Below are 23,644 nucleotides of genomic sequence, written 5' to 3' on the forward strand. Positions count from 1 at the left end.
GGAGCAGGACGAGAGATCCCGCATGACACCCAGCATGACATACACCTTTTCAAGCCTAGGGGGGCGAAGAGTGGGGTCCTGCCAGAAGTTCTCTCCGCCAAGCCAGGCCCTGCTTCTGGGTGTGGGTTAGGCAGCCAGGGGCAGTGAGTTCACACGTCAGTCCCCAGACTCAGTTCTCACGAGGTACAACCCACACTGAGATGCTTTACAATTGTAGCTGCTGTTAGGAGCTCACTCCAGCCCCAGGCAAAGCAGCACTATCCATGCTACATTATTGCACAGAAACTCAGACATACCCACCCCAACCCACACCTGGCCAGGTCCAGGGTCTCCCTGGCCCACCCAGCAGACGCAGTCTCAACTTTGTCAAATGCTTTATTGAACCAAAAATCAACGCTAAGCAGACTGCAGAACAGGAAACTCAAACAGGGCAGATGGGTTGAGCTGGCCCTCCCCTTCCTCGGCCGTCTTTCTCTGAAACAGTTCAGGGTTCAGTACTAGTGAGAGAATCAAAGCCTCTCTTGTGGTGGATCATGAGGGTCAGATCTCTCTAGGGAGGGGACATTTAGAGCCAGCTCCATCTATAGGCACCCAAGAGGAGTCAGGGGCTGGGCCACGGGGCTCTGGAGCTGCAAGAGGCTGACAAAAGAGGCCAAGAATTCCAGGGGGTATAGGGGGCTGGGGGAACAGCTCCTGGCCTGGGGACTTCAGTGAGGCTTGGAGCTGGCGGCTCACGGTCACCAAGAATTCAAGATGCTGGAGCAGGGTTTCGTGGAGGTGCTGGCCATGGCTGGCTGGTGCTGCTGAATAGGGATGCCAGGACTGGTAATAGTCTGGTTTGGGGGGCCACTGCCCTTGCCCAGGACGCTGCCAGGTTTCAGGCTCTTCCCACAGTCTCCCCCTGCCTCTGTGGGGCCTCTGCCAAGCACAAATTCCCCTGGGAGTCAGGCTGTCTTTTCCCTGGCTCTGCTCCCGGGTACCCTCTGGGGGAGGGGAGCCTTTCAGGGCCACATCCAGCCTCTTGTCCTCCGGATGGTAGCATCTCATCTCCACTTTTTTGTTGAAGGAGACCATCTTGCGAACCTTCCCCAACAAGAGGTTGGACTCTGCTGTGTCTGGAAGCCCTGCCTTGGGGAGCAGCACAGCCAGCAGCAGGCTTGAGTGAGTAGCTTCAAGGCCTGGGGAAAGAGGGGGAGAGGCCATAGGCCTGGTAGGAGAGAATGCACAGCCCCCAGAAGCTGCATTCTGGCTGTGGCAGGAGGTCTGTGGGTTAGATTCCGCCCCCCTTCAAGAAGAGCTTTCCAGCAATGAGATGGGGGCTCATGAGATGCTGGGAAAAGTGGGAGGGTGAATCTGTCTCAGAAGATTTGCTCTCAGTTTGGGAAAGGATTCACCTGGCCGAGGGTAGGCATGGTGGATTCAGACTCTATGGATTCAGTCTACCTCACTGTTGCCAGACAGGCAGCCCAGAAAGGCTAAGCGCTCAGCTCAGGAATGGGTACAAGCTACCCCATGAATCCACCCCCCCACCCCACCCCCAGGCGCTTTCCTGGAGCTACAGCCTGGAAGGTTTCCATGCACAAAGGCCAAGCTCGGACCGGTACCGCTGTGAAGAAAACATCCTTCCTTCTACCTTAGGTGATGCTTTCAGTCAACTGTTTGTAGGTCCTGCCTCTGTCCTGCTGTGTCTGTGTCAAATGTGGCTGCCCCATGAGTTTCTATTCAGGGGGCCTAACTGGAGAGAGAGTAAGTATGTGCGGTGGTTGGAGCCCAGTTTCTGCAGCCATGCGGCCTGGGTGTGAAGCCAGGCTCGGTTATTGATTGGCCATGTGACTCTGGACAAGTCACCTGCTTTCCCCTACCTCAACTTCCTCATCTATAAAATGAAGAAACTAATAGTACCATTCTGCTAGAGCTATTCTGAGGACTAAATGAATTAATATAAAGAAGCTTTTAGAACATTGTCTGGCACGTGTAAACAATATACGAGGATGAACCTTTGTTATTGTCATCACATTTGCCTGTCTCAGGAGTTCCCTTCTGAGACATGCTTGCCTCCATGGAGACACGGGTGCATGTGTCAACAATGCTCCATCTGGTCACCAAGTGAGGGGAGGCAGGGTCTGGTATGGGAATCGGGACACTCACCTGGGCCTCCCAGAGGGCGCAGTTTGGAGGGCAGGGGCTGGAAGGCAGGCAGGGGCAGGAGGACCACCCTCATGTGTTCCACAGCTGCCAGGCCATGCCGTTGCTTATTGTTGAGGTAAGAGTAGAGCAGGCGGCAGTTCTGGGTGTCCCGAGCCCCCTGTGGGTACAGTCTCACCACACAGACATCCTGCAGTTATAGGAAAGACAGCAAATTTAGGAGCAGTCATCCTTTGCTCCCACGAACACCACGGGTCTCATCCAAACCTCTAAGAATCCTGTGAGGAAGTGTGTCCCCAATTTCTGGAGAAAGAAACAGAGGGACTTGCCCAGGGTCACAGAGTGATCCTGCAGTCACAGTGGGAATTAGACCCGGATATCCTAAACCAGGCCTCTCCTCCAGAGGTGGAGAAAGGGAGCACAGGGCTGGGGGTATGGTGCCAGGAGAAGAGGTGGTGCCCCAGAGTGGGTGGTTACCTTGGCCTGAGCTGGGTAGATGCTGGCCAGAAGGTCCCAGATGGTGTTGGAGGGGATGCAGCCTGCTGAGCGAATCACCTCCGGCAGGGCCTGGGGGCAGGTAGCAATGGCCAGTCAGCCCCCCAGATTCCCCCCCACTTAGGGCCGACTCAATACCAACCACTTGGAGGCCACAGCCTGCAGCAAAGAGGGTGGGCAGGCAGTCTATAAGTACCCCTAGTGGCTGCCCAGGAAGCCCCAATTGCCCCTGGAGGCCTACAGCCTATCCTTGTGAATCTCTTCCAACTTCTCAGAAGCCCTTCACTCCCTCCTCAAACCTCCTGCACTCAGCCCACACTTTAGCTGACCATTAATCACTCAACAATCACTCCTAAAACCCTCCTCTGGGCCAGAGAGGCACCGACCCCTACTCCTGGGCCCTTCCTGCTTTATGCCTTAGGTTACCCATTTCTTTTACCCATATGTGTGTCTGCAGGAGTAGGGCTGGCGTCTCATTTGACTCCATGCCCAGCACAGGGCCAGGCACAGAGAGGGCGCCAATGACTTGTTTTAGAATGAGGGAATGAATCAATCAATGGGGATGTGAGTAGCTGGCCAGGCTGGTCAGTGTGAGGGAGTCCCTGGCAAGCAGGGCAGGAATACCATGATGAGCCGACAGTTGTGTCCTGAGACCAGCTGGGCCTTCACCCGGAACCGCTTGATGGAGAACATGTCCACAGACCCCTCCCAAGGCGGCTGGCTGGGCAGGGCCTTTGTGGGTCCAGCAAGCACCTGGAGCCTACAGGGAGAGACAGAGATAGGACCAGGAAGAGTAGGTCGTCAGGACTTCACCCAGCATCTCCTTACTCTTTGGAGAAGGTCCTGGGTCTCTACTGTGGGTGCTAAAACACTAGTCCAAGCATGGCCTTTTGCAGGGGGGAAATCAATAGGCCGGGATGGTTCCATCGCACAGATGGGGAACCTGAGACCCACAGAAGAGGTAAGATTTGTCCAAGGCCATAGAGAAAGGAAAGCCCATACTGTGTCTGCTGCCCTAGTGAGTGGCCTCCGAGTCTCCCTGTACCCAGCCCCATACCTGTTCTGGGGTTCCATGGGAGGTTTCTCCCCGATTTGAGGCATCTTTGGAGAGGACACCGGGGCTGGGTTTGGGGCTCTCTGGAAGACACTGTCCTCCACCCTCCTGGTGGCTATGGAGGAGGCTGGCAGCTCACATGGGGGCTTCCAGTCTGCAAACAGCAGAGGCAGGGGCTGAAACGGGCCGGCAGCTAGACTGAAGCCAGCCCCGGCCTTTAGAGCCAGGGTTTGAAGCAGGTTGTTTTCAAGGTGACCTGGGGCACAGGCACCCCCAACCTGCCACCTTGTCCCCAGGCCACGCATCCTTGTTACTGCTGAACCCTGCACACTCAGCCCCAGCCTGCCCCCCACTCCCCGTGTCTCTCCCTACCCTTGCAGGAATAGGGGTCCGGAAAGTGGTGCTCCTGCTGCTCCGTGGGGTCCTTGGACGTGGCAGGCGGGGCCAGCGGGCGGCAGTCTGTAGACACCATGGGCCCCTGGCAGACACAGGAGGAGACAGGGACTTGTCAGGCAGCTGGGGAAGTCGGGAGTCCTCCATGAGGAGGGAGCCTCAGGGATGTGGTTTTAGTTTCCCAATAATACATTCTTTTATTACATAAGTACTATGACCTTGTTAAAGAAAATTTGGAAAATACAGAAAAATTAAATAACCACCCCTTGTCCCCACCCCTCAGAGATAGCCGTCGCTATTCTGTATATTCCTTTATAATAGTTATTCCATACACTGGTGTTTGGGGGTCCTTTTATTAAATTGGCTAAGATCAAACATTCAACCCCTACAGGCATACCTCAGAGATTTTGTGGATTTGGGTCCAGGCCACCACAATAGAGAGAATACCACAATACAGTGAGTCACATGAAAGTTTTGGTTTCCTGGTACATTTATGAAAGTTATGTTTCTCCTATAGTCGGTTAAGTGTACAATAACCTTATGTCTAAAAAAAAGCAATGAGTATACCTTAATTAAAAAGTACTTGATTGCTAAAATATGCTAACCATCACCTCAGCCTGTTGGAAAAAAGTGCCAATGGACTTGCTCGACACAGGGTTACCACAAACCTTCAATTTGAAAAAAAATGCAGTATCTGCGGAGCGCAATAAAGTGAAGCATAATGAAACGAGGTAGCCCTGTTTCTCATTTTGTCCATGAATTATAGCAGAGGCATTTGCCATGTACTACAGTCCCTGGATGGGGTGGATGGTAGTGTACACGCCACTTCTGTTGCTAGGTGATTGGGTCATTCCCAGGTTTTCACTATCACAAATGGTACTGAGGACATCCTTGGGCAGAAAGTATTTTCCTAAACTTTCAATTATTCCCTTAGGATAAGTTCTCAGAAGCAGATGACAGAATGGGGGAGAATGAACATTTTTAAGAGTCTTGATGCCCATTGCCAAATCACCTTTCTTCCTCATAATAGAAACAGCTTTAAACACAAAACAAGCATTGCTTTAGGAAGATTTAAGATTTTAAAACCCTATAAACCCTATAAACCTATAAACCAATAAAGCACCTCCAGAGTAGTACTCAGGCTCACTAAGGCTTTGGAATCAGCCTGACCTCAAATCTCAGCTCCCCCTCTGCCAACTAGCTGACCTTGGACAAATGGCTTCAGATTCCTTGTCCAGGAAACTGGCATCACCTACCTTGTAAGTCATTGTGAGATCTGAATGGGGCACTGTTTGTAAAAGGGATACATGGCAGGTGTTCAGTAAGGAGTAAACATTGTTATGTGTTATTTTCCCTTTCCTCACTCTCCCTCCCTCTTCTCTCCAGGTCTCCTTAGCTCCTCCCCTAACACGTCCACGCAATTTATTCAGGGAATACAGATTGGTTTGGGTTGGGGAGCAGCCACATCCCCAAGGGCTCCTCTGCATAGGCAGCCGTTCTGGTTATTGGCCTGGATACCGGTTGGGGGGAGCAGGGATTCTTGTCATTTCACTGCCATTTCCCCAGTGAACGTGGCTCAAGGAGCCTGCCCTGCACTCCCTGTCCTGGACACACAGCGGGTTAGACTGGGGTGAACATCTGCCCCACAGAACACCCACCAAAAGCCAGAGCTGCCTTCTGAGAGTGACTGAAGGGAGCCCAGGGGGAGTTCTGACGGGCTGCAGGAGGCCGAGCCAAGGGGTTCATGACACTGGAAGGCTGCGGAGCTACAACGTCAGGCCATGAGCAAGATGGAGGGCCAAGCAGGAGGAAGCAGCAGGATGGACAAGAGGAGGGGGCAGAGCCCCAGCGACAAGAGGAGACTGCACTGCCTGCCCTGCCATCTGGGTGGTTCCCTGTCTGGAGCGCCCATAAGTCCTTCTGCCCAACACAGCAGGTCCCTTCCTTACACACACGAAGTCGCTACCTTGAGCAGGTCTTCCCGCTTCCCAACTGGGGATCTTGTCAGAATGTCTGCAGTTGGGGGAAATGCGGTGATAGGACTTTCTACCACTCACATGCGGTCCCTGAGGCTTAGGCCACAAGGAAGGGGACCAGCACTGAGAAGGCGTTGCCAGGCCCTGTGCCAGTGGCTGTCTTGCCCCACGCTCACCTGGATCCTGGGTGGTAATGATCATTACCCAGCTTTACAGTGGGTCTGAGTAGTCAGGTGACTTACCCCAGGTCACACAGATGGTAAGGTGAGGAGTGGGATCCCTGGGCACAGGCCCTGCCTGGCCCCAGGGCAAGTTCCCACTTACCACCAGATCCTCCAGGGTCAGCATCTGGTCTGTGTCCCGCAGGATTTCCACTTCACCCTTGTGGGTCAGTTTGGAGGTCGGGAGGCTGCATGGCTCCTTCTGTTGCTGCTCAATGATCTCCAGGCCCTGAGGGGTGGAGCAGCCCAAGGTCACTGGGGTCAGGAGTCTGGGGCCACCAAGAGCCCGAGTGCTCACGTTCCTCCCTTGAGGCCCCTCTCTGGTGGTTCCCTTCCATCCAGCCCTTACTTTTGCCATTCCCCTCACCTGGAAAGGCCTCCACCCTCAGCTCTGCCTCTCCATATTCCACTCATTCACCCTCCAACACAAGCCCTGCCTCCTCCAGGAAGCCTTCTTGAACTTCACCTTCACCCACAAGTCAATGTGCTTCTGACTGTACCCCACCCTCTGTCCTAGGAAGAAAGTGGTGTCGTTGAAAGAGTGCCAGCTGGGCTATTATTATAAAGACCCACAAGGTAGTGTCGCCTTTGGCAAGCACTACTCTGCTCTAAGCCTCAGTTTATCTGTTCTCTAGGAATTCAGTTAAGAGCATATATCAAACAGCTTATGTGGAGTGCTTAGCCTGGAGCCCGGCTCGTAGTAAAGGCTACTCCTGATTCTTCCTGTTGAGCAATGTCATCCCATCTGAAATGTTTCCTGAAAGCCTGTTCTCCCTTTCTAACCGCCCCCAGAAGACAGAGGTTCTATCCTTCCTGGCAGGCTTCCTGGGCGTGGGCTCTGCAGCTGCACAAGGCCCTGCGCTTAGAAGGACCCTATGCTTAAAGCTGTCCGCATCTTGAAACGCGTAATAGTTGTTGAACAAAGGGCCCCACATTTTCATTCAGCACTGGCCCCACAAATTATGGGTCTGGTCCTGCCCCCTGGTCCCCTACAGTGCCTGGACAGAAGCTCAGCCTAGAGTGAGCGGATGGATTCACCTCATGGATTCTAGTTATTCATTCAAATCAGCCCAGTGTCTTCCAGAACAGGAGCCTTAGCGCCCACCCTATCCCCTGGCCCCTCTCCCTTCATAAGTCCCTCCCACTCCCACTGGGCTGCAAACCACTACACAAATATCCCCAAAGCCGGCGCGGTGTCCACATCTTCCCTGCCCCTGAGCTGTTCCTAGGCAGGGGGAGACCCATGACACAGGGTATGTGGGCATGTAACTGAAGGGTAGGGACTGTGGGGTCCCTCACCAAGCCTGGGACGCTAAGGAGATGTCCAGCCTTTTCTGGGGCTTCTGAGGCTGGAATGAGGCACCCCAGGGAGTCTATTCCTCATCATCCATCGATGACGACCCTGGACTCCAGACTCGGGCCCATCATCCCCAGTTCCCTTCCACCCCCAAAGCCCTGCTCCATAGAAAAACAAGTGAAAGAAGACACCTCTCAGGGTGTCACCTCTCTACTGAGCTCTCCAGCCCTAATCCCTTTCATTTCTGCCTCTTTTCCTAATGTGTTTGGTGGAGAGGGTCTCTCTCTCTGCCTGCCTGCTGTTTCTTTCCGTTTCCTTGTTCCTGTTTCTGTCTGTCTGTCTTATGCTCCCCTTGTCTCACGGCTTTCCTCCTCACTCTTCTCTGCCTTCATCTCCCTGTTCCCTCCACAGGCCTCCCCCTTCCACACCCCCTCCCTGCTACACTCTGTTGCCTATCCTGACTTGACCCAACGGCTCACCCTTTTCTCCTCCTGGTCCCGCCAGCGGGCCAGCTCTTGGGGGGCCAGCTGGATAGAGTTCATCCGCACCAGGCCATGGGGAGTGACATCTCCATGAACCACTTTGACAAACAGGTCCTGCAGGGGCAGAGGCAGGGGTTGCACCACACCGCTCCCAGAACCCCCACCGGGCCTCCTGCCTGTGTCTTGCGCTCCAGCCCAAAGTCCCACTCACAGGGTTCCTGGGGTCACGCAGGTTGAAGAGCAGGCTGCGGTACTTGGTCTTGTAGCGGTAGTTGGTGGCTTGTGTCAGGTCAAAGAGGGCTGCCTCAATGCCAAAAGCAATGTCCTCTACTTCCTCCTCGCTCAGCACCAGGTCTGGGCGCTCCCGAAGGCTGTGGGGACACGGGCAGGGCCATGGCACTGAACCATGAGATTATCCAGGCATTCAGCCCGAGCAGGAGGGAGATGGGCGGGGAGCAGGGTCTGGGCCAATTCCAGTTTCTATTCTGGGCATTTTCCTGCATGAACCCATTTATTCTCACCCCAACTCTGTGGGGAAGAAGTATTATCATTCTCTATTTACAGGAGGGGTAACTGATGCTCACAGAAGTTCAGGCGCTTGCCCGAGGCCATAGTTAGCAGCAAAGCAAGATATCAGCCTGTGCTCTGTTCCTGGCCAGTGGAACTGAGGAATGTATGGAGGGGAGAAAGCCTGGGGGGAGGGTAAGGCATCAGTCAGGGCAGGAGATGGAGCCTGGCCCTAGCTGTAACCCTGAATCTGCCATTGACTTGCTGTGTCGCCTTTGTAAAGTCCTGCCCTCTCTGGGCCTTGGTCACACTATTAGTAAATGAGAGCTCGCAGCTTAGATCTCTGAGATGCTCCCAGCACAGAGTTCCATTATGTCTGAAAACATTTGCTGTGGGTGACATCCACGAGGACCTGAGCAGACACTGAGGGCTGCAGTGGCTTAATGGGAAAGCATGACCTTGAAGCCAGAGAGGCCTAGGGTCAAATTTCAGCTCTCTTCTGACCTCACGGCTACAAAATGGGTTAGTCATACACACAGACGCCCTTAGAACATGGCATGGCCCTGGGAGGTGGTGGTATGTGAGGGCAGCCCATCGGGATGTCAGGGATGCCAGGGAAGTGGGGAGCAAGACCTTACCGACTCAACAGCACCTCCTGCATGGCACGGACCACAGTGTACCGTACCTCAATATTCTGTTGGAGCTGAAGCTGAGCTGTGGGGAGAAAAAAAATCACAGGTCCCCAGGGGATGCTCAGGGGCCAGAGCAGGGGGTGACTTGATGCTGAGGGGCTTAGGCAGGCAAGGGAGGGGTCCCACCTTCATGGACCTAGCCACCTCCCCCACCCCTACCCCGCCATCTGTCTGGGAGTAGCGCCCATGCAGCCAGCAGTCCTTTGGGGAAGGACTACAGGCAGGGAGGGGAGAAGAGTCCTAGTGGGGCTGGGGCCAGGAGCTGCGTGTCCTCCAGTCCCCACCAGTCCCCAGAAGACACGGAGCTGCTGAAGGGTAGCCTCTTGTGCCCTTCACCTGAATCCTCTCCCCCGTCCAGTTCACCATTCTTCTTCTCTGCAGCATCGACGGGACCAAACTGTAGGGGAGAAGTAAGGAACTGAGACTGTGTCTCTGGGCCCAGCCTCCCAGCCCCACGGGGACTTTGCTTCCCCCTGTTACCTCCCCACTCCCACTTTCTTCCTGACCCATGCTCCAGCGAGGGAGGCCACGTGGCTGGGGCAGAAGTACTCACCCCTGGACTTTCAGCATGGACCTCCTGAACAGGAAGCCTCTTCTGCAAAAGAAAGGGGATGTGGAGGAGAAGGTGGGATCCCTGGGGGTCAGGGAATGACTCCTCAAGTGGTGGAAGGGGTCAGAGTGGCCCCCAGAGCCCCATGCTGTCCCTCCTGAGGGAGGCAACTAGAGGCACTCGGGATGGCACGACATGCTGGTTGGCCAGCAGCAAAGGTGCGCAACTTTTCCCTCTCCGGATGCACTGGAGGCCCTGCCCCTCTGTTGCTCCTGGACTCATAAGAGCTGCAAATCCCCAGGCCAGCCAGCCAGGTGGGGGTCTAACCCCGCCTCTAGCTACTGCATCCTGTGTGACCATGAGCAAGTCACAGCACCTCTCTGGGCTGCAGTGGCATCTCTGTGAATCAGGTATGAAGGATTAAGTGACATCACCTATGTAAAAAACCTGCTCTGTACCTGGCACCCAGTGGGGCCTCTGGCCACATGCCTTTCCTTCCTTCTACACCTCTTGGCAGGTGAGGCTGAGCTGACCTCCATCATGTTCTCCAGAGCCTCCAGCTTTGAAGGCGGCAGCTCCCCTGCCTGGCCATGACTGATGGCCCCCAGGAGGTGGATTACTGCCCCGGAATCAAGCTGCAGGGGGAGAAGAGTATTTTAGAACTGAGCAGTGGATGGCGGCTCTTCCCCGGCTCTTCCCCTCCGAGTGCTCACCTGACCTGTAATTGTGTATGTTGCTCTCTCCCACCGGCTGTAAGCTCCATGAGGACAGGGAACTTGTATGTCTTCCTCCCCACTGTATTCCCAATGCCTACAAAAGGCCTGTCTGGCCTGTGTCCCAGGAGGACGGCCTGTCTTCATTCCCATCCTTTCATCTCCCTCTCACTCCCAGCCACGTTCAGAGTTAACTGGACTGTTTTTACCCTCCTAACCAGAGACGTATCTAATCAGGGGGCACATATTCTATTCTGAGTCCCCCCCCCCAAAAGCTCTGTCATACACCTTTTCAGGGGTCACTGACTTGCTCTTTGCCCCTCCCCTAAAGCAACCACATGGCAAAAACGTTCATTCCCCTCTCTGAAAGGCTGCTGACCACTTCACTATCGCCCCTAAGAGAAAGCCCTTCATGACCACTCCAAGGTGCAGCGTGGGTTTCAGGCTTCGGATGAGCTAAAGAATCTATCCTTGTCCCCTTTCTGCTATGGCTGCCAGGAAGCTGTGTTAACTTTGAGTCTTGCAGTTGAACCTTTCCAAGATTGGTAGAAAGGGGGAAGTGGTAACAAGATTTCCCTTTCTCTTTCTCTTTCCCTTGCTTTCTTTAGGCTTTTATCCCACTTTAAGTATGTTTGGATTCTTTCACCACAGGGAATTGTTTTAAAAGCAGATGGATCTGAAAGCTAATCCTTGAAAGAATTATCATGAGTGGTCAAGTTCCATGGTCTGGGGGGAACAGGAAGTCTGAGATTCAGCACCAAAGGGAATGGGGGACACGGGGATGTTCTGGAGGAGGGCAGGGTGGGGGGCTGGGGTTGCCTCTACTGTGGAAGACCCCACACCCACACACACCCCACCAGACCTAAGGGGAGGGAGGAAAAAGGGCAGCAATAAAAAGTAAAAACCTACGTAGCACACATGTTTCACTCCATAGGGCAATTTCAGTTCCTCCTTGGAGAGAAAAGAAGATGCAGAGATTAGAATCCAGAGGTCCCAGTCATGCCACTGCAGGGAACTCACAAGACGACACTCACAGAGAAGTGAAAGATGTACATTCAGTGTTCACTGGGTTGGCATTTATAACCCCAAAATTGAGTACAATCTAATGTGTATCAAAGGGGGATGGTTAATAAACAGTGACCCATCACACTACGGATTCTATGTGACCATTAAAAAAGGGTGAGTCATAATAAAAACCACCATTCACCAGGGGCTTATAAGATAGCTGGCCCTGGAGGAAGCACGTCATATGTGATCTCACAAAGGTCTCAGAACAACATCATGAGGTATGTACAATTTCTACCCCCATTTCACAGATAAAGGAAGTGAGGCTCAGAGAGGCTCTGAAAAGTCCCATAGCTACTAAGCCACGGAGCTAGGATTGGAACCTAGTTCTGTCTGACTCCAAAGCCCAGGCACTTAACTGCTAAGCTATGCAAAAGTACTGACTGATGTGGAAAGATGTCATAGCATACTATTAGGAGAAAAAGAAAAAAAAATAGAATAGTGTCTGTTACATAAGCCCATTTATGTAAACATGTATTTATAGATGCGCAATAGTGGTTATCTCTGGGGAATGAAATTCCAGGGGGACTTTGGTTTTCCACTTGTAGACACTTGAGTGTTTATGTTATTCAAAATGATCACGTACGTATTTTTTTTATAATCAGAAACATATTTTTTAACTAAAAAACAAGCTCTGAACAATTTGTGTCGTGTGCTACCATTTGCATGAAAAAGAGAGAAAAAGAATTTTTAATGTGTTATGTGCTTGAATCTGCATAAAATAGCTCAGTAAGTATCCACCAGAACCTAATAACCGAGCTATCAATAGGAAAGGGACTGGGAGCTGGGAAGGAGACTTTTCACTTATTTTTTTTAACCATGGAAATGAATCAGACTTTCAAAAAAGTACATTGAGAAGGGGGTAGGGGAGAAAATGGGACATCCAGGAAGGAAAGCAGGAAAGATACTAAGACTAGTCCTTCAGAGTTTAAAACCTTTTGGCTGCCCCTGCCTCAGGGGTCCATGCAGCAGCGTTATGAGGCTCCAAACAACAGGCAGCAATCAGACCAGCAAAGACTTTAGATACTGGACTTAGAAGACCAGAATACAAAACATGTATGTGTAATATATTTAACAAAATAAAAGGAGTCAAACATATGCACGAAAGGCAAAAAAAATATTTTAAAAATGATCAAGCAAATTTGGTTGGGAACCAAACACAACTTCTGGAAATGAAAAATATGAGGATGATAATAATTAAAATTAAAAACTCAATATGCAGGCTTATATAGCATTTTAGACACTGCTGAAATTAGTGAACTAGAAGACATTTAAATAAACTATTGAATATATTCACAGCACAGAGACTGTGAAACAGTCAAAAATAGAGTGAAAAGGACTAATTAAAGTTCCAGAAGGAGAGAGGAGAGATAATGGGGCAGAGGCAGTATTTGAAGATATATGACTAAAATTTTTCCTGAATTGCTAAAAGACAACAATTCACAGATTCAAAAAGCTCAGTGAATTTCAAACAGGATAAATAAAAGTAAATCCACATCTCTGGACACATCATAGTGAAACTGCTCAACACTAATGATAAAGAGATCCTAAAAGCATCAATAGAAAAAATAATAGCTAACATTTTAATAGCACTGTAAACAAGCTACCACTGTTCTGAATGCTTTACACGGTAGTTCATTTAATCCTCACCACAACCCTACGAGCTAGATACTGGTATTATTATTGCCCCCATTTTACAGAAGAGAAAACTGAGGCACGGAGAGGTTAATCAGCTTGCCCAGTGTCATGCAGCTAGTAAACCAAAGAGCTAAGATTTAAATCCTGGAAGTCTGATTCCAGAGGCCACACCTTTAACCACTGTGTTATAATGCCTCTCACCAGAAGATGTTTTACCTATAAAGGAATGGCAATTAAACTAACTTCTCAACAATAATATGGAAGGCAAAACAAGGTAGAATGATATTTGCAATATGCTTAAAGAAAATAACTATCAGTTGCGGACCTAGACAAAATCATTTTTGAGAATGAGGATAAAATAAAAATATAGAGAAAACAGAGAGTCATTGTTTTTCTGCATAATTTAATTCTTCTCAGTAAATAAAATGTTAAAGGATGAATTTGAGGCAGCAGGAAGGAAAAATGATCCGAGATAGAAAAGCTGAGATGCATGGGGGAGTTTTGAGCAAAGAAAATGATAAATATGTTGTTAAATTTAAACAAACATTGATTTATGAAACTATAATAACAGTGTATAATTTGTGGGATAAAAAAATAACTTACGGCCAATTCACTGGATAATAGCAGCACATAAATTGGGAAGGTTCATGCTTGGAATTAAAGCATTCCAAGTTCCTTATATCATTTCAGAGGAAGATAAAGATAGTATCTACCTTTATACTTTGATAAGTTAGGTATTCGTGTTAAAATTTCCAAAGCAGCCACCAAAAGAATATAAACAAGGCATAGAAAACTTCCAAACTATTAGATGGAGAAAAAGAAACAAAAACAATCAATTTAAAAGGAGGCAATAAAAGGGGGGAAAGTATAGAAAATGCAGGATATATGCAAAGCACAAAATAAGACAGTAGGAATATATTCAAATAAGTCAGTAACTACAATAAATGTAAAAGGATTAATACTTCAGATAAATACAAAAATTATCGGACCTTGAAAAAAAAGAAAACCCAATTACAAAATAAGACCCATTTCTAAAATACAACAATGCCAAAAGATTGAGAGCAAAGAAATGGAATGGGCAATTACCAACCAAAATATAGGTTTGTAGCTATGTTAATATCAGATAAAACAGACTTTAAGGCAAAAAAATAACTGGCGGCAAAGACCTTACTACATAGTGATAAGCAGTTTCACCAGGAAGCTGTAACAACTCTAAATTGGTAAGCATCTAATAATATAATCTCAAAAAATATAAAACAAAAATTGAAAAAACTACAAGAAAAAAGACAAATCATCATTATACCAAGAAATTTTCATGTATCTCTCAACTATTGAGAAATGTAGCTGACAAGCTAGTCAGTAAGGATAAAAAGATCCAATGAAAACAACTGACAAGCTTAGTCTGCATACATATATAGAACACTGTTCCTAACAAATAGAGAATACAGATTCTTTCATACATATACATGTAACATATATGAAAATTAAGCACAGCCTGCACCATAAAACAAATCTCAACAAATTTTAGAAGATTAGTATTTTTTAGACCAGCAGTGCCCAACAGAAATACAAACATGAGCCATATGTGTACTTTTAAGTTTTCTAGTAGCCACATTTTAAAAAGGCACAAAAGAACAAGTGAAATAAATTTTATATTTTGTTTCATTCAACATACCCAAAGTATTATCATTTCAACATGTAATCAATATAAAAACTATCAGTAATGAGATTTTTACTTTTTTTATGAAGTCTTTGAAATGTGGTGTGTATTTCATACCTATAATGCATCTCAATTTGGACTAGCCAAATTTCAAGTGTTTGATAGACACAAATGTCTAATGGCTACCATATCAGATAAAAATCCCATTCTCAGACCACGGTATGACTAAGTTAGAAAGCAATAACATGGAATTTATAGATGATGTAATACAGAATTGTTCACCTGAAATCTGTGTAACTTTACTAACAATTGTCACCCCAATAAACTTTAGTTAGAAAAAAAAAGCAATGACAAAAAAAAGGGGGCGAGAGAGAGAGAGAGAGAGAGAGAGAGAGAGAGAGAGAGAGAGAATATATATAAACTACTACAGACCAGATCAATAAAGTTAACCAAAAATTTTTTTGGCAAAAGATCTAACAGGAATGGTCAAAATGCATGCAAAGATTCTCCTTAGTATCAGGGAAATAAAAATTAAAACAACATTGAGACACCATAGCATATCCCCACTTCAGCAAAAATTGAAGTCTGATAATATCAAATGCTGGTGAAAATGTGAAGCTACTGGAATTTACACATTGTTGGTGAGAGTGTAAACTGTTTTGACCACTTCAGAAAATGCCTGGTGCAGTTTAAGTAAAGTTGAAGGTATGTATACCCTATAGCCTACCAATTCCACTCCCAGGAAGTTTCCATAGAGACACTCTTGCCCATATGCACCAAGAAACATATACATAACTGTTCATCATAGTAGCACCATATATAATAGCAAAAATCTGCAAACAACTGCAATGTCCTCTTGGACTCAATAAATTGTGGCATAGTCATGCAATCGGATACTTGCTGCCAACAGGATCTGTGTGATCTTGGGGAAGTTACTTAATCTCTCTGTGCCTTAGTTTTCTCATCAGTAAAATGGAGATAATACCAGTATCTACCTCATAGTGTTGATGCAAAGCTCATTATCATTATTCAAAGCTCTCAGAACAGTGCCTGGGACACAGCAAGCTCTCTCTGTAAATGCTGATGTTAAGACTGCTTGGCTCCTGCCCTCAAGAAATCCCCTCCTGGGGCGGCCGGTTAGCTCAGTTGGTTAGAGCTGGGTGCTCTTAACAACAAGGTTGCCAGTTTGATCCCCACATGGGCCACTGTGAGCTGGGCCCTCCACAACTAGATTGAAACAACTGCTTGACTTGGAGCTGGTGGGTCCTGGAAAAACACACTTAAATAAATAAAAGTTTTTTTAAAAAAAAGAAAGAAAAGAAATCCTCTCCTGATACTTGACCACACTTCAGTCTCTCCAATTCCATTCAAGCCTCGCTGATCTTTCCCACCTCACCCCTGCCATCTTGACCCCACCCCACCAACTGCTCCACTCCTAAAACACCCCAAGCTGCCTCCTGCCTCTGTTCCTTTGCCCATGCTCTGCCCTCCTCCGACCATGCCCTTCCTACCTTCTCTGCCTGCTGAACGCCTACTTCCTTTGCTCAGACCCAGCAGCTCAGAAAGCCCCCTCCTCTGGCCTACCCTACCCTAAAACCCTCCCATCCACTTCTCCCCAGGGAAGATTCAGTTGTCCTCGGGGTATCCAGGGTCTGCTGGGCTTCAGTCTGTATCTCAACCCTCCGGTGACTTGTTTGTCTCCCGCTTGTTGAACAAATTTTAATAAAGTCCCATAAAAATCCAAACCCCTTAGCCAGGCCTTTGGCAGCCTGGCCCAGAGTATGGACTCTGGAGTCACCTAGGCCTGGATTTAAATCCTGGCTGCACCACTCACTCACTGTGTGACCCTGAGTGAATCACTTCACTTCTCTGAATCCCAGTTTTCTTAAACGGCAAAGCAGGGGTAGTAAAGCTGACTTTAAGGCTATTGTGAGCATTAAATATGAGATGATGACATAGGTGAAGGTCTTTGTATGTAGTACAAACTCAATAAAAAGAGCTGTTCCTAGGTTGCCCATCTGTTGGAAAGACACTCCTCCCTCACACACCTCCTGACACTTTGCAGCTACACGCAGGGCACCTGAGCCTGGGAAGCTGTGGGTTGTGATGGGCAGAGCAGGTAGCAATGGCAGAGTTACCCTGCCCATATCCCCTGTCACCCTACCCACAAAACAGCTTCAGACCTCACTGGCCACTGCAAGGCTCAGGACAGAGAAGAAAACAGGGTTTCAACCCACCTCCCCACCCCCCCATCAAGAGTGTCTATTTCAAGCCAGAAGAATACAACACAACCAATCTCATATATCAGATTCCCAGCAGTTCTGGGGGCCAGCTGACTCCCCCATCCCATACAGGAGCAACTTAAGGTTCAGAGAAGAGACATCTCTTGTCCAAAGTTGCCCCGTAGTAAGAAACAGGGCCTGCCCTTGAATCCATCTGTCTGTTCCCCGGCACAAGCCAGGCTGCCTACAGAAGGTGCTAGGGCGCTAGAAGGGGTTCCAGACCAGCTGGATACTATGCCCACGCCCCACTCAACCCTGTCCTCAACCACCTGCCCATCCCTGTCACAGCCCAGCCTCAATTCTTCTCCTGCAGCTGGCACCAGTTGCCATGGCAACGGGTTATTTGGGAAGCTGTGGGAAGACAGGCTGTGCCGCAGAGCCAAGGATGGGGCCTGGAGGAGGGAGCAGCCGTGGGCTGCTTCTGGTCAAGGCAGGTGGGTACCTGGCTCCACCACCAAGTTCAAACAAGCTCCTCAAAATGCTGTGGACCTAGGCATCCCGATCCTGGGCACCTGGCCCAAATAACTAATGTGAAATGGGTAGAAGTCAGATGCTCAGCGTGGTTCACCCCAGCATTACGTAGCGCAGGATGAAACTGTATGTCGATAGCAGGTAACGTTTTTGAGTACTTTTCTTGTGGCAGGTACCAATGCTAAATGCCAAGCACATGTCATGTTACTTGGTTCCCGTCGCCACCCTATGAGATATACCAGAAAGGTGAAGCCACTTGCCCAGGTCATTCAGATAGTGGCAAAGCCAGGACGGAATGCTAGTCTGTCGGCCTCCAGGCTTCGAGCTCTGAACCACACACTACAGAGGTTGGAAATGAGAAAAGGAAGTCCCAGCCCATCCTCTAGTCCTGGCAGCGCCTGTAGCTGTGACAAATATGCCTGTAACTGCTATGATGCAGGGCTCAGGGAAAGCACAGATTTGGCAGAACAATATGTACCAACTTAGAGAGATCTTCAAATACTACAGCGCTTGAAAAATAAACAAAATACAAGTCCCAGAACAATGAGGCACAGTATAAGCCTATTTATATATAAGAAGGTACAATATGTCGGTGTTCATTTATGTATAGAAGTTCATAGAAAGGAGACAAGACGCTAACCGTTAATAGTGGTTGCTCCAGACAAAGGGCAATGGGACCAGGAGGCATTCAAAGGGATTTCCTCACTCTGTGTTAACAATTAATTGTGAACATTTTTTTAAATATCGAAAAAAATCAAGTTACAAAATTGGCACACGTGATCCGACTTCTAGTTGAAGAAAATATAGATATAGATATAGATATAGATATAGGTAGATCTATATCTATATCTATATCTGGTAATTGCAGAAGTCAAACGTGACTTGTATTCATTTTTTGTTATTGGTATATATTGAGTATTATTACAATTTTAATACAGTTTTTTCCTTTCTTAAAACATGTATACATTTTTTTGGCACTCTTTGTATATATAAATATGAAAGATGGACGAAAAGACATATACCAAAATGTCAACATGAGATAGCATGGAATGTTGACATTTTGGGGATTTTTATTTCTTCTTTATTTTCTATAATAAACATATATTAGGGTTTTTTTAAATTAAAAACTAATGTTTTTGAGTGATGCTTACAAAGACAATGTAATTGCATTCTAATGTAGTTATAGTACCGAATACTGGTAAATCACACAGACAGCTCATAGGTTCCTATGCCAGTTCTACTGATCTTAAGCCTTAAACTAGTCATTTCAGCTCTCTGAGCCTCAGTGCCCACATCAGTAAAATGGGTATCTATCAGCAGCATCTACCTCATAGGGTTGTTAGAAAGATTGAAGATAAAGTGCTTAGTATAGTACCCAGCACGTGTTAAGCAGGCTTGGTACAATTACGAATAGTAATAGTAGTAATATTCCCCAGTAGTAATCCTCCCCAGCGGGGAATATGCACAAGCAGGCAGTGCAGTGAGCTCTCAAGACAGACTGCCTGCATTTATATCCTGGCTCCATCATTTACCAAATGTGTGCCCTGGGGCCTGTTACCTTACCTCTCTGGTCTTCATGTGAAAATTCAATCAAAAGCACCTAGCACATAATACATATTCAATAAATGTGATAAAAAATTCAACTATGTGAGAAGTATACACCAAAAACAGGTGGTGCCATCTTCTGCCTTTGGTGTATAAACATGTTAACTATGATTATTAATAAATGACAATTATAAGTAAAAGAACAATGGAAAAGAAAGCAGTGAATACAGGGAACATGGCCAGGCACTGACTCCCTTGCTGTGTGAGCTTGGAGAAGTTTGTGAACCTCCCTGAGTCTCAGTTTCCCCATCTGGAAATATGGAGCCAATGTCTATCTTATAAGGCTATTGTTGACACTAAAGAAAAAGCCAATATAACATAAATTAATTTGTACCTTATGCTGTGCTAGAAACATTATTTTATACCATCATCTCATTTAATCCCCATAACAACTCCATTAAATTGGAATTAGTATTCCTTTTTTATAGATGAGGAAACTTAAGAGGTTAAAAAATATTCCAAGGTCACTCAGCTAGGAAGTGAACAGAGGCAAGATTTGAACTCAGGACTTACCAACTCCAAAAGATAATGATCCCTCACAAGATAACAGCAAATGTAGTTTATTTTCTCTTTCCTGATTTGGTGGGCCTCAGTTTAGTCATGTATAAAATGGGCATGCGGGATTATGATCATAAAGAGCCCACCCATTTTAGCTCTATTAAATTTTACCACCAAGCAAGGTGTTGAGAAACTGGCCTGGCCCTTCCTATCCCAACCACTCAGACTCAACTTACCAGTTTGGGGCAGCCTCCTGAGCTGGATTTCTCTGGCTGGTTCTGGGTGGAGTTGTCTGAGCTGCTGTCTGTGCCCTGGTCCTGGGCAAAGGGCATTGGGCCCCTCCCCAACTTAGCATACTTAGATCTTCTCTGCCCCATGGATGGGGCTGAGCGAGCCTTACTGGCTGCAGGCGCTCGGGAGCTGGCGGGAGCGTCAGTAGGGGCCGAGCGGACTTGCCCTGCCCTGCCCCTGGATGCTGTCTGGGCCTTGACCTCCAGCTCCTCCTGGTTGTGTGAGGCGACAGGGCCATCATCTCTGCCGGCCCCCATGATGTGCTCAGCTTCTCGTCGCTCCGTGGAAGCCTTTCCAGACACTCCCAGGCACAGTGCAGGGCTCTGTGGAGGATCCTGGGCAGCTGGCCTGAGGGACCTCCCTCCACTTGGCATTGGGAACTCAACAGGGTCATAGGGGCTGTCTGGCTGGGCCCCACCCCCCACAGTGGGCAAATATTCTAACTTCTTAGTCCCTGAGGCACATCCCACACAACTTCCACCTGAATCTCCAAGCCCAGGCCCAGTGTCCTTGGGAAAGAGAGAACTGCAAAGGCTTCCCAAGGACTCCCGGTTGGCACCTTGCGGGGGGCCTCCCACACACTGGGGCTTGGCTCCACCAGGTCTCTGACTGAGCTGCAAGAAGCCACTGGCCCCCTCCCCACCCTCTGAGCAGGCCTCACACTTTCTGCTTTTCTTTCTTGCCCTCACAGGGGCTGGGCCTCGCGAGGATGGCAGGCCCCTTTTGGGGGGTTTCTCTTTGCTGAAGGTAGGGCTTCTTCCATCACATCCTAGAGAACTCCTCCCACCTCCTCCAACCTTTCTGGGCCTGCAGTAGCTCACCTTCTTCACCCCTGCTGGCCTCTCCCTGCCAACCAAAGCTCTGTCTGGGAGACCCACAGACATGTTACAAAGATTCCGGGGCCAACTTTCATTTAAGATGTTGTACAGAGAACTCTGGAGCCTCTTGGAGGCCCGAGCCCTCCCCCGTGCAGGCACTGCAGGCCGACCAAAGTGGAGCTTGGGGCGGGGCCCTGAATCCTGGCTTTGTCCCACAGCTTGCATTTCCAGGCCCACCATGTGGGCCTCAGCCTCCAGACTGGCTCCAGGAGTACCCCCAGAATGGGAGCTGGCACCTTGATGGGCCCCCTCCCCAAAAACCCTCTTCCCTCTGCCATCCCAAATTTGGGCCTCAGCGCTTGCCCCTGGCAGGTCTGGTGCCAGGCCTGACACAGAGCTAGCTTCTTCCAAGTCCTCCTGGAAAAGCCCACAGCTGCGTGGGGGACTGAGAACAGGGTCCTCTGTGCTGGAGCCCTCTGCAGCCCCCTCCTGAGACATGTCTGTCCACTTAGAGGGGCCAAAAGCAGAACGCAGGCCCTGTGAGGAGACAGAGAAGAGACTTCATCATGGAGGGTATGACTCACCAGCCCACTCAGGACACCAGGCCTCCCGTCCAGGTGCCATCCCCAGGCCCTGCCCACTCTTGAGGCTGGAAGCCACAGGGACCTGAAACAGCAACCCAGGGACGTAAACACCTGAGCAGGACCTGGGGCACAGGTGAGGGAGGGCAGGCCTGCCACCAAACAGGGTTGAGCTACAGCACCCTTAAGTTCTTCCCGTCTCTGAGGGTTTACACTTTTGCTTAAATAGGACGCAACAATAACAGTTACCACTTATCAATTACTTACTTATGGGCATTATTTCATTTCAGGCTGGCAGCTACAGGTGAGGAAACTGAGATAGAGACATTTAGTGACTCGCCCAAGAACACGCAGATAGTAATGGAAGAACGGGGATCCTCTCTCCCGCCGAAAGCCAAGCTCTAAACCACTCTTCACCAGCAGACACCGACGACCGTTAATTCCCACCACTCCGCCCCGTTCCCCTAATATCAACTCCGTTCTGCTAGACACCCCAGCCAGGTTCCCAGGCCTGACCGCGACCGTCCCCAACGGTTCTGGGAATCCGGCTCAAACCGGTCCAGAGGCTCTCACCTGGGGCCCCCCTCCCGCTCCTGCTCCGACTCCCAGAATTCCACCCCCTGCTGGGAAGGGGCTGGGATCACGTGATGCGGGGAGCTCTGGTTGAGGGATGCAGGCGTACCGCTACCTCCCATGTTACGCAAAGAGCCGCACCGCAGCGGGCTGGTGTCCCACCGCCGGCAGAGGGCGGACTCTCCCTACAGAGGGCTTCCTGGAGGAGGTGCCAATCAAGCCAACGGACTCCTGAACTGGGGTAGATGGGTACCTGAAGCAAGAGGTCCGAGGCATCCAAGCGCCTTGAATCTGTTCTAGAGTTTAAACTTGATTCTAGGGTGATAGGGAGTTACTGAAAGTTCCTGAAATCCTAGGGAAATGTCAGAATCTGATATACATTTTTGCCTAATTATTATTTTTATTATTATCTCAAATATAAAAATATAATTCATATAAAAATGCACATCCAAGCCCAATAGAAGAGTTAGAAATTTAAAAATTTAAATGTCCTATCACTTCCCAACTCTTGGGAGCAACCTTTCTTTTCTTTCTTAATGAGCTTGTTGTTTTAGTTTTTTATTTATGTTACTTTCACAACTGTGAATAATATACTCACACTCTATTACTTGACTTATTAATGTTAGCAGTATCTATTAACTCCCTGCTATGGTGATTTCATTAACCACCCATTTCCCTTTTCTTCTTCCAGTTTTTCCTTTTTAAATTCATATTTTTAGTTTTTCTGTTGGTTGCTATTATCACTTCGCAAAATAGTCTTAAATGTCTGGTTCTTCTTTAGATTGTATCTTTTGATTCTCCCCTATGTGAAATGAATAATTTCCCCTCCCCACTTCTGCCTTCCTCCATCAACTCAATTTTTACTTTTGCTTTGTCAAGATTTGTAGCACACATACTCTATTCTGTAAAGGTAATTCAGTTTGCCATATTTTGCCTGTAGATTGATTCTGAACACTGAAAACCAGATGACATTTATAACATTACCACTATGTAAGTATTCTTATGTAGAACTCAGGATTTGATAGACCTCAGTGAGAGGAAGATGAAATTCCTGGCACTAAACCTGTGCCATGTGAGACCATGAGAAGCTTCCAGGTCAATGGAATACTAACACCACAGTTAGAATTAATAAATTATATATATATATATATATATATATATCAACATGGATGCATCTCAAAGACATAATGTCGAATTTAAAAAACAAGATAATAGTAATAAGGGAAACTGAGTGCTAGGTATTTGGGAACTCTCTATACTAATCTTCAATTTTTTTCTGTAAATCTTAATCTCTTCTTAAAAATAAGGTTTACTACCCAAAAAGTGGGGGGGGGGGGCTATTGTGTGGTCCATATTGAAAGCTATCACAATCTGGCTGTCAGGGTCAGAAACGAGGTAAGAGTTGAGATCCAACTGCTGCTCTAAATAATTTTTTTAAGCGAAAAGACCACTCACTATGGAATGTCCTGGTCATTATGGTAGAGACTTGACGAGGTTCCCTAAGACCAAGTGAACTGTTATTCTGATCCATTTGGGTAATGGAAATCTCCCACCATTGCGCAAGGAAAGGGGGACAAGAGGTATTATTATAAGCACCACGTGGAGATAAAAGGACAGTGATAACTAACAGGCTACTT

At 48.2% G+C, this 23,644-nt stretch overlaps 1 protein-coding gene across 1 annotated transcript; it reads right to left on the reverse strand.

Moving 5' to 3' along the window:
- Positions 1 to 357: 357 nt before the first annotated feature.
- SPOCD1 (SPOC domain containing 1) lies at positions 358 to 22,349 on the reverse strand. Its single transcript, XM_088790881.1, has 15 exons — positions 19,981 to 22,349; positions 11,435 to 11,476; positions 10,271 to 10,447; positions 9,816 to 9,857; positions 9,599 to 9,659; positions 9,209 to 9,284; positions 8,275 to 8,434; positions 8,061 to 8,177; positions 6,388 to 6,513; positions 4,067 to 4,172; positions 3,698 to 3,848; positions 3,265 to 3,400; positions 2,623 to 2,712; positions 2,149 to 2,335; positions 358 to 1,178 (listed from the first exon to the last, which is right to left on the reverse strand). Exons 1-15 carry the CDS (start codon positions 21,349 to 21,351, stop codon positions 541 to 543), a joined length of 3,480 nt encoding a protein of 1,159 aa, XP_088647007.1. The 5' UTR covers positions 21,352 to 22,349; the 3' UTR covers positions 358 to 540.
- Between the last annotated feature and the right edge of the window lie 1,295 nt (positions 22,350 to 23,644).

Source organism: Rhinolophus sinicus, chromosome 14, assembly GCF_057876585.1.
Source record: "Rhinolophus sinicus isolate RSI-liver-muscle chromosome 14, RSI-T2T, whole genome shotgun sequence".
Taxonomy (NCBI): Eukaryota; Metazoa; Chordata; class Mammalia; order Chiroptera; family Rhinolophidae; genus Rhinolophus; species Rhinolophus sinicus.

Excerpts from the sequence above, each read along its gene's own strand:
- SPOCD1 (XM_088790881.1), bottom strand. The coding sequence starts at position 21,351 with ATGTCTCAGGAGGGGGCTGCAGAGGGCTCCAGCACAGAGGACCCTGTT. Across the intron at positions 9,858-10,270 it reads GAGGCCCCACTGGGTGCCAG|AAGAGGCTTCCTGTTCAGGA; the intron begins GTACAGAGCAGG and ends TTTCTTTTGCAG. Across the intron at positions 9,660-9,815 it reads TCCATGCTGAAAGTCCAGGG|TTTGGTCCCGTCGATGCTGC; the intron begins GTGAGTACTTCT and ends TCTCCCCTACAG.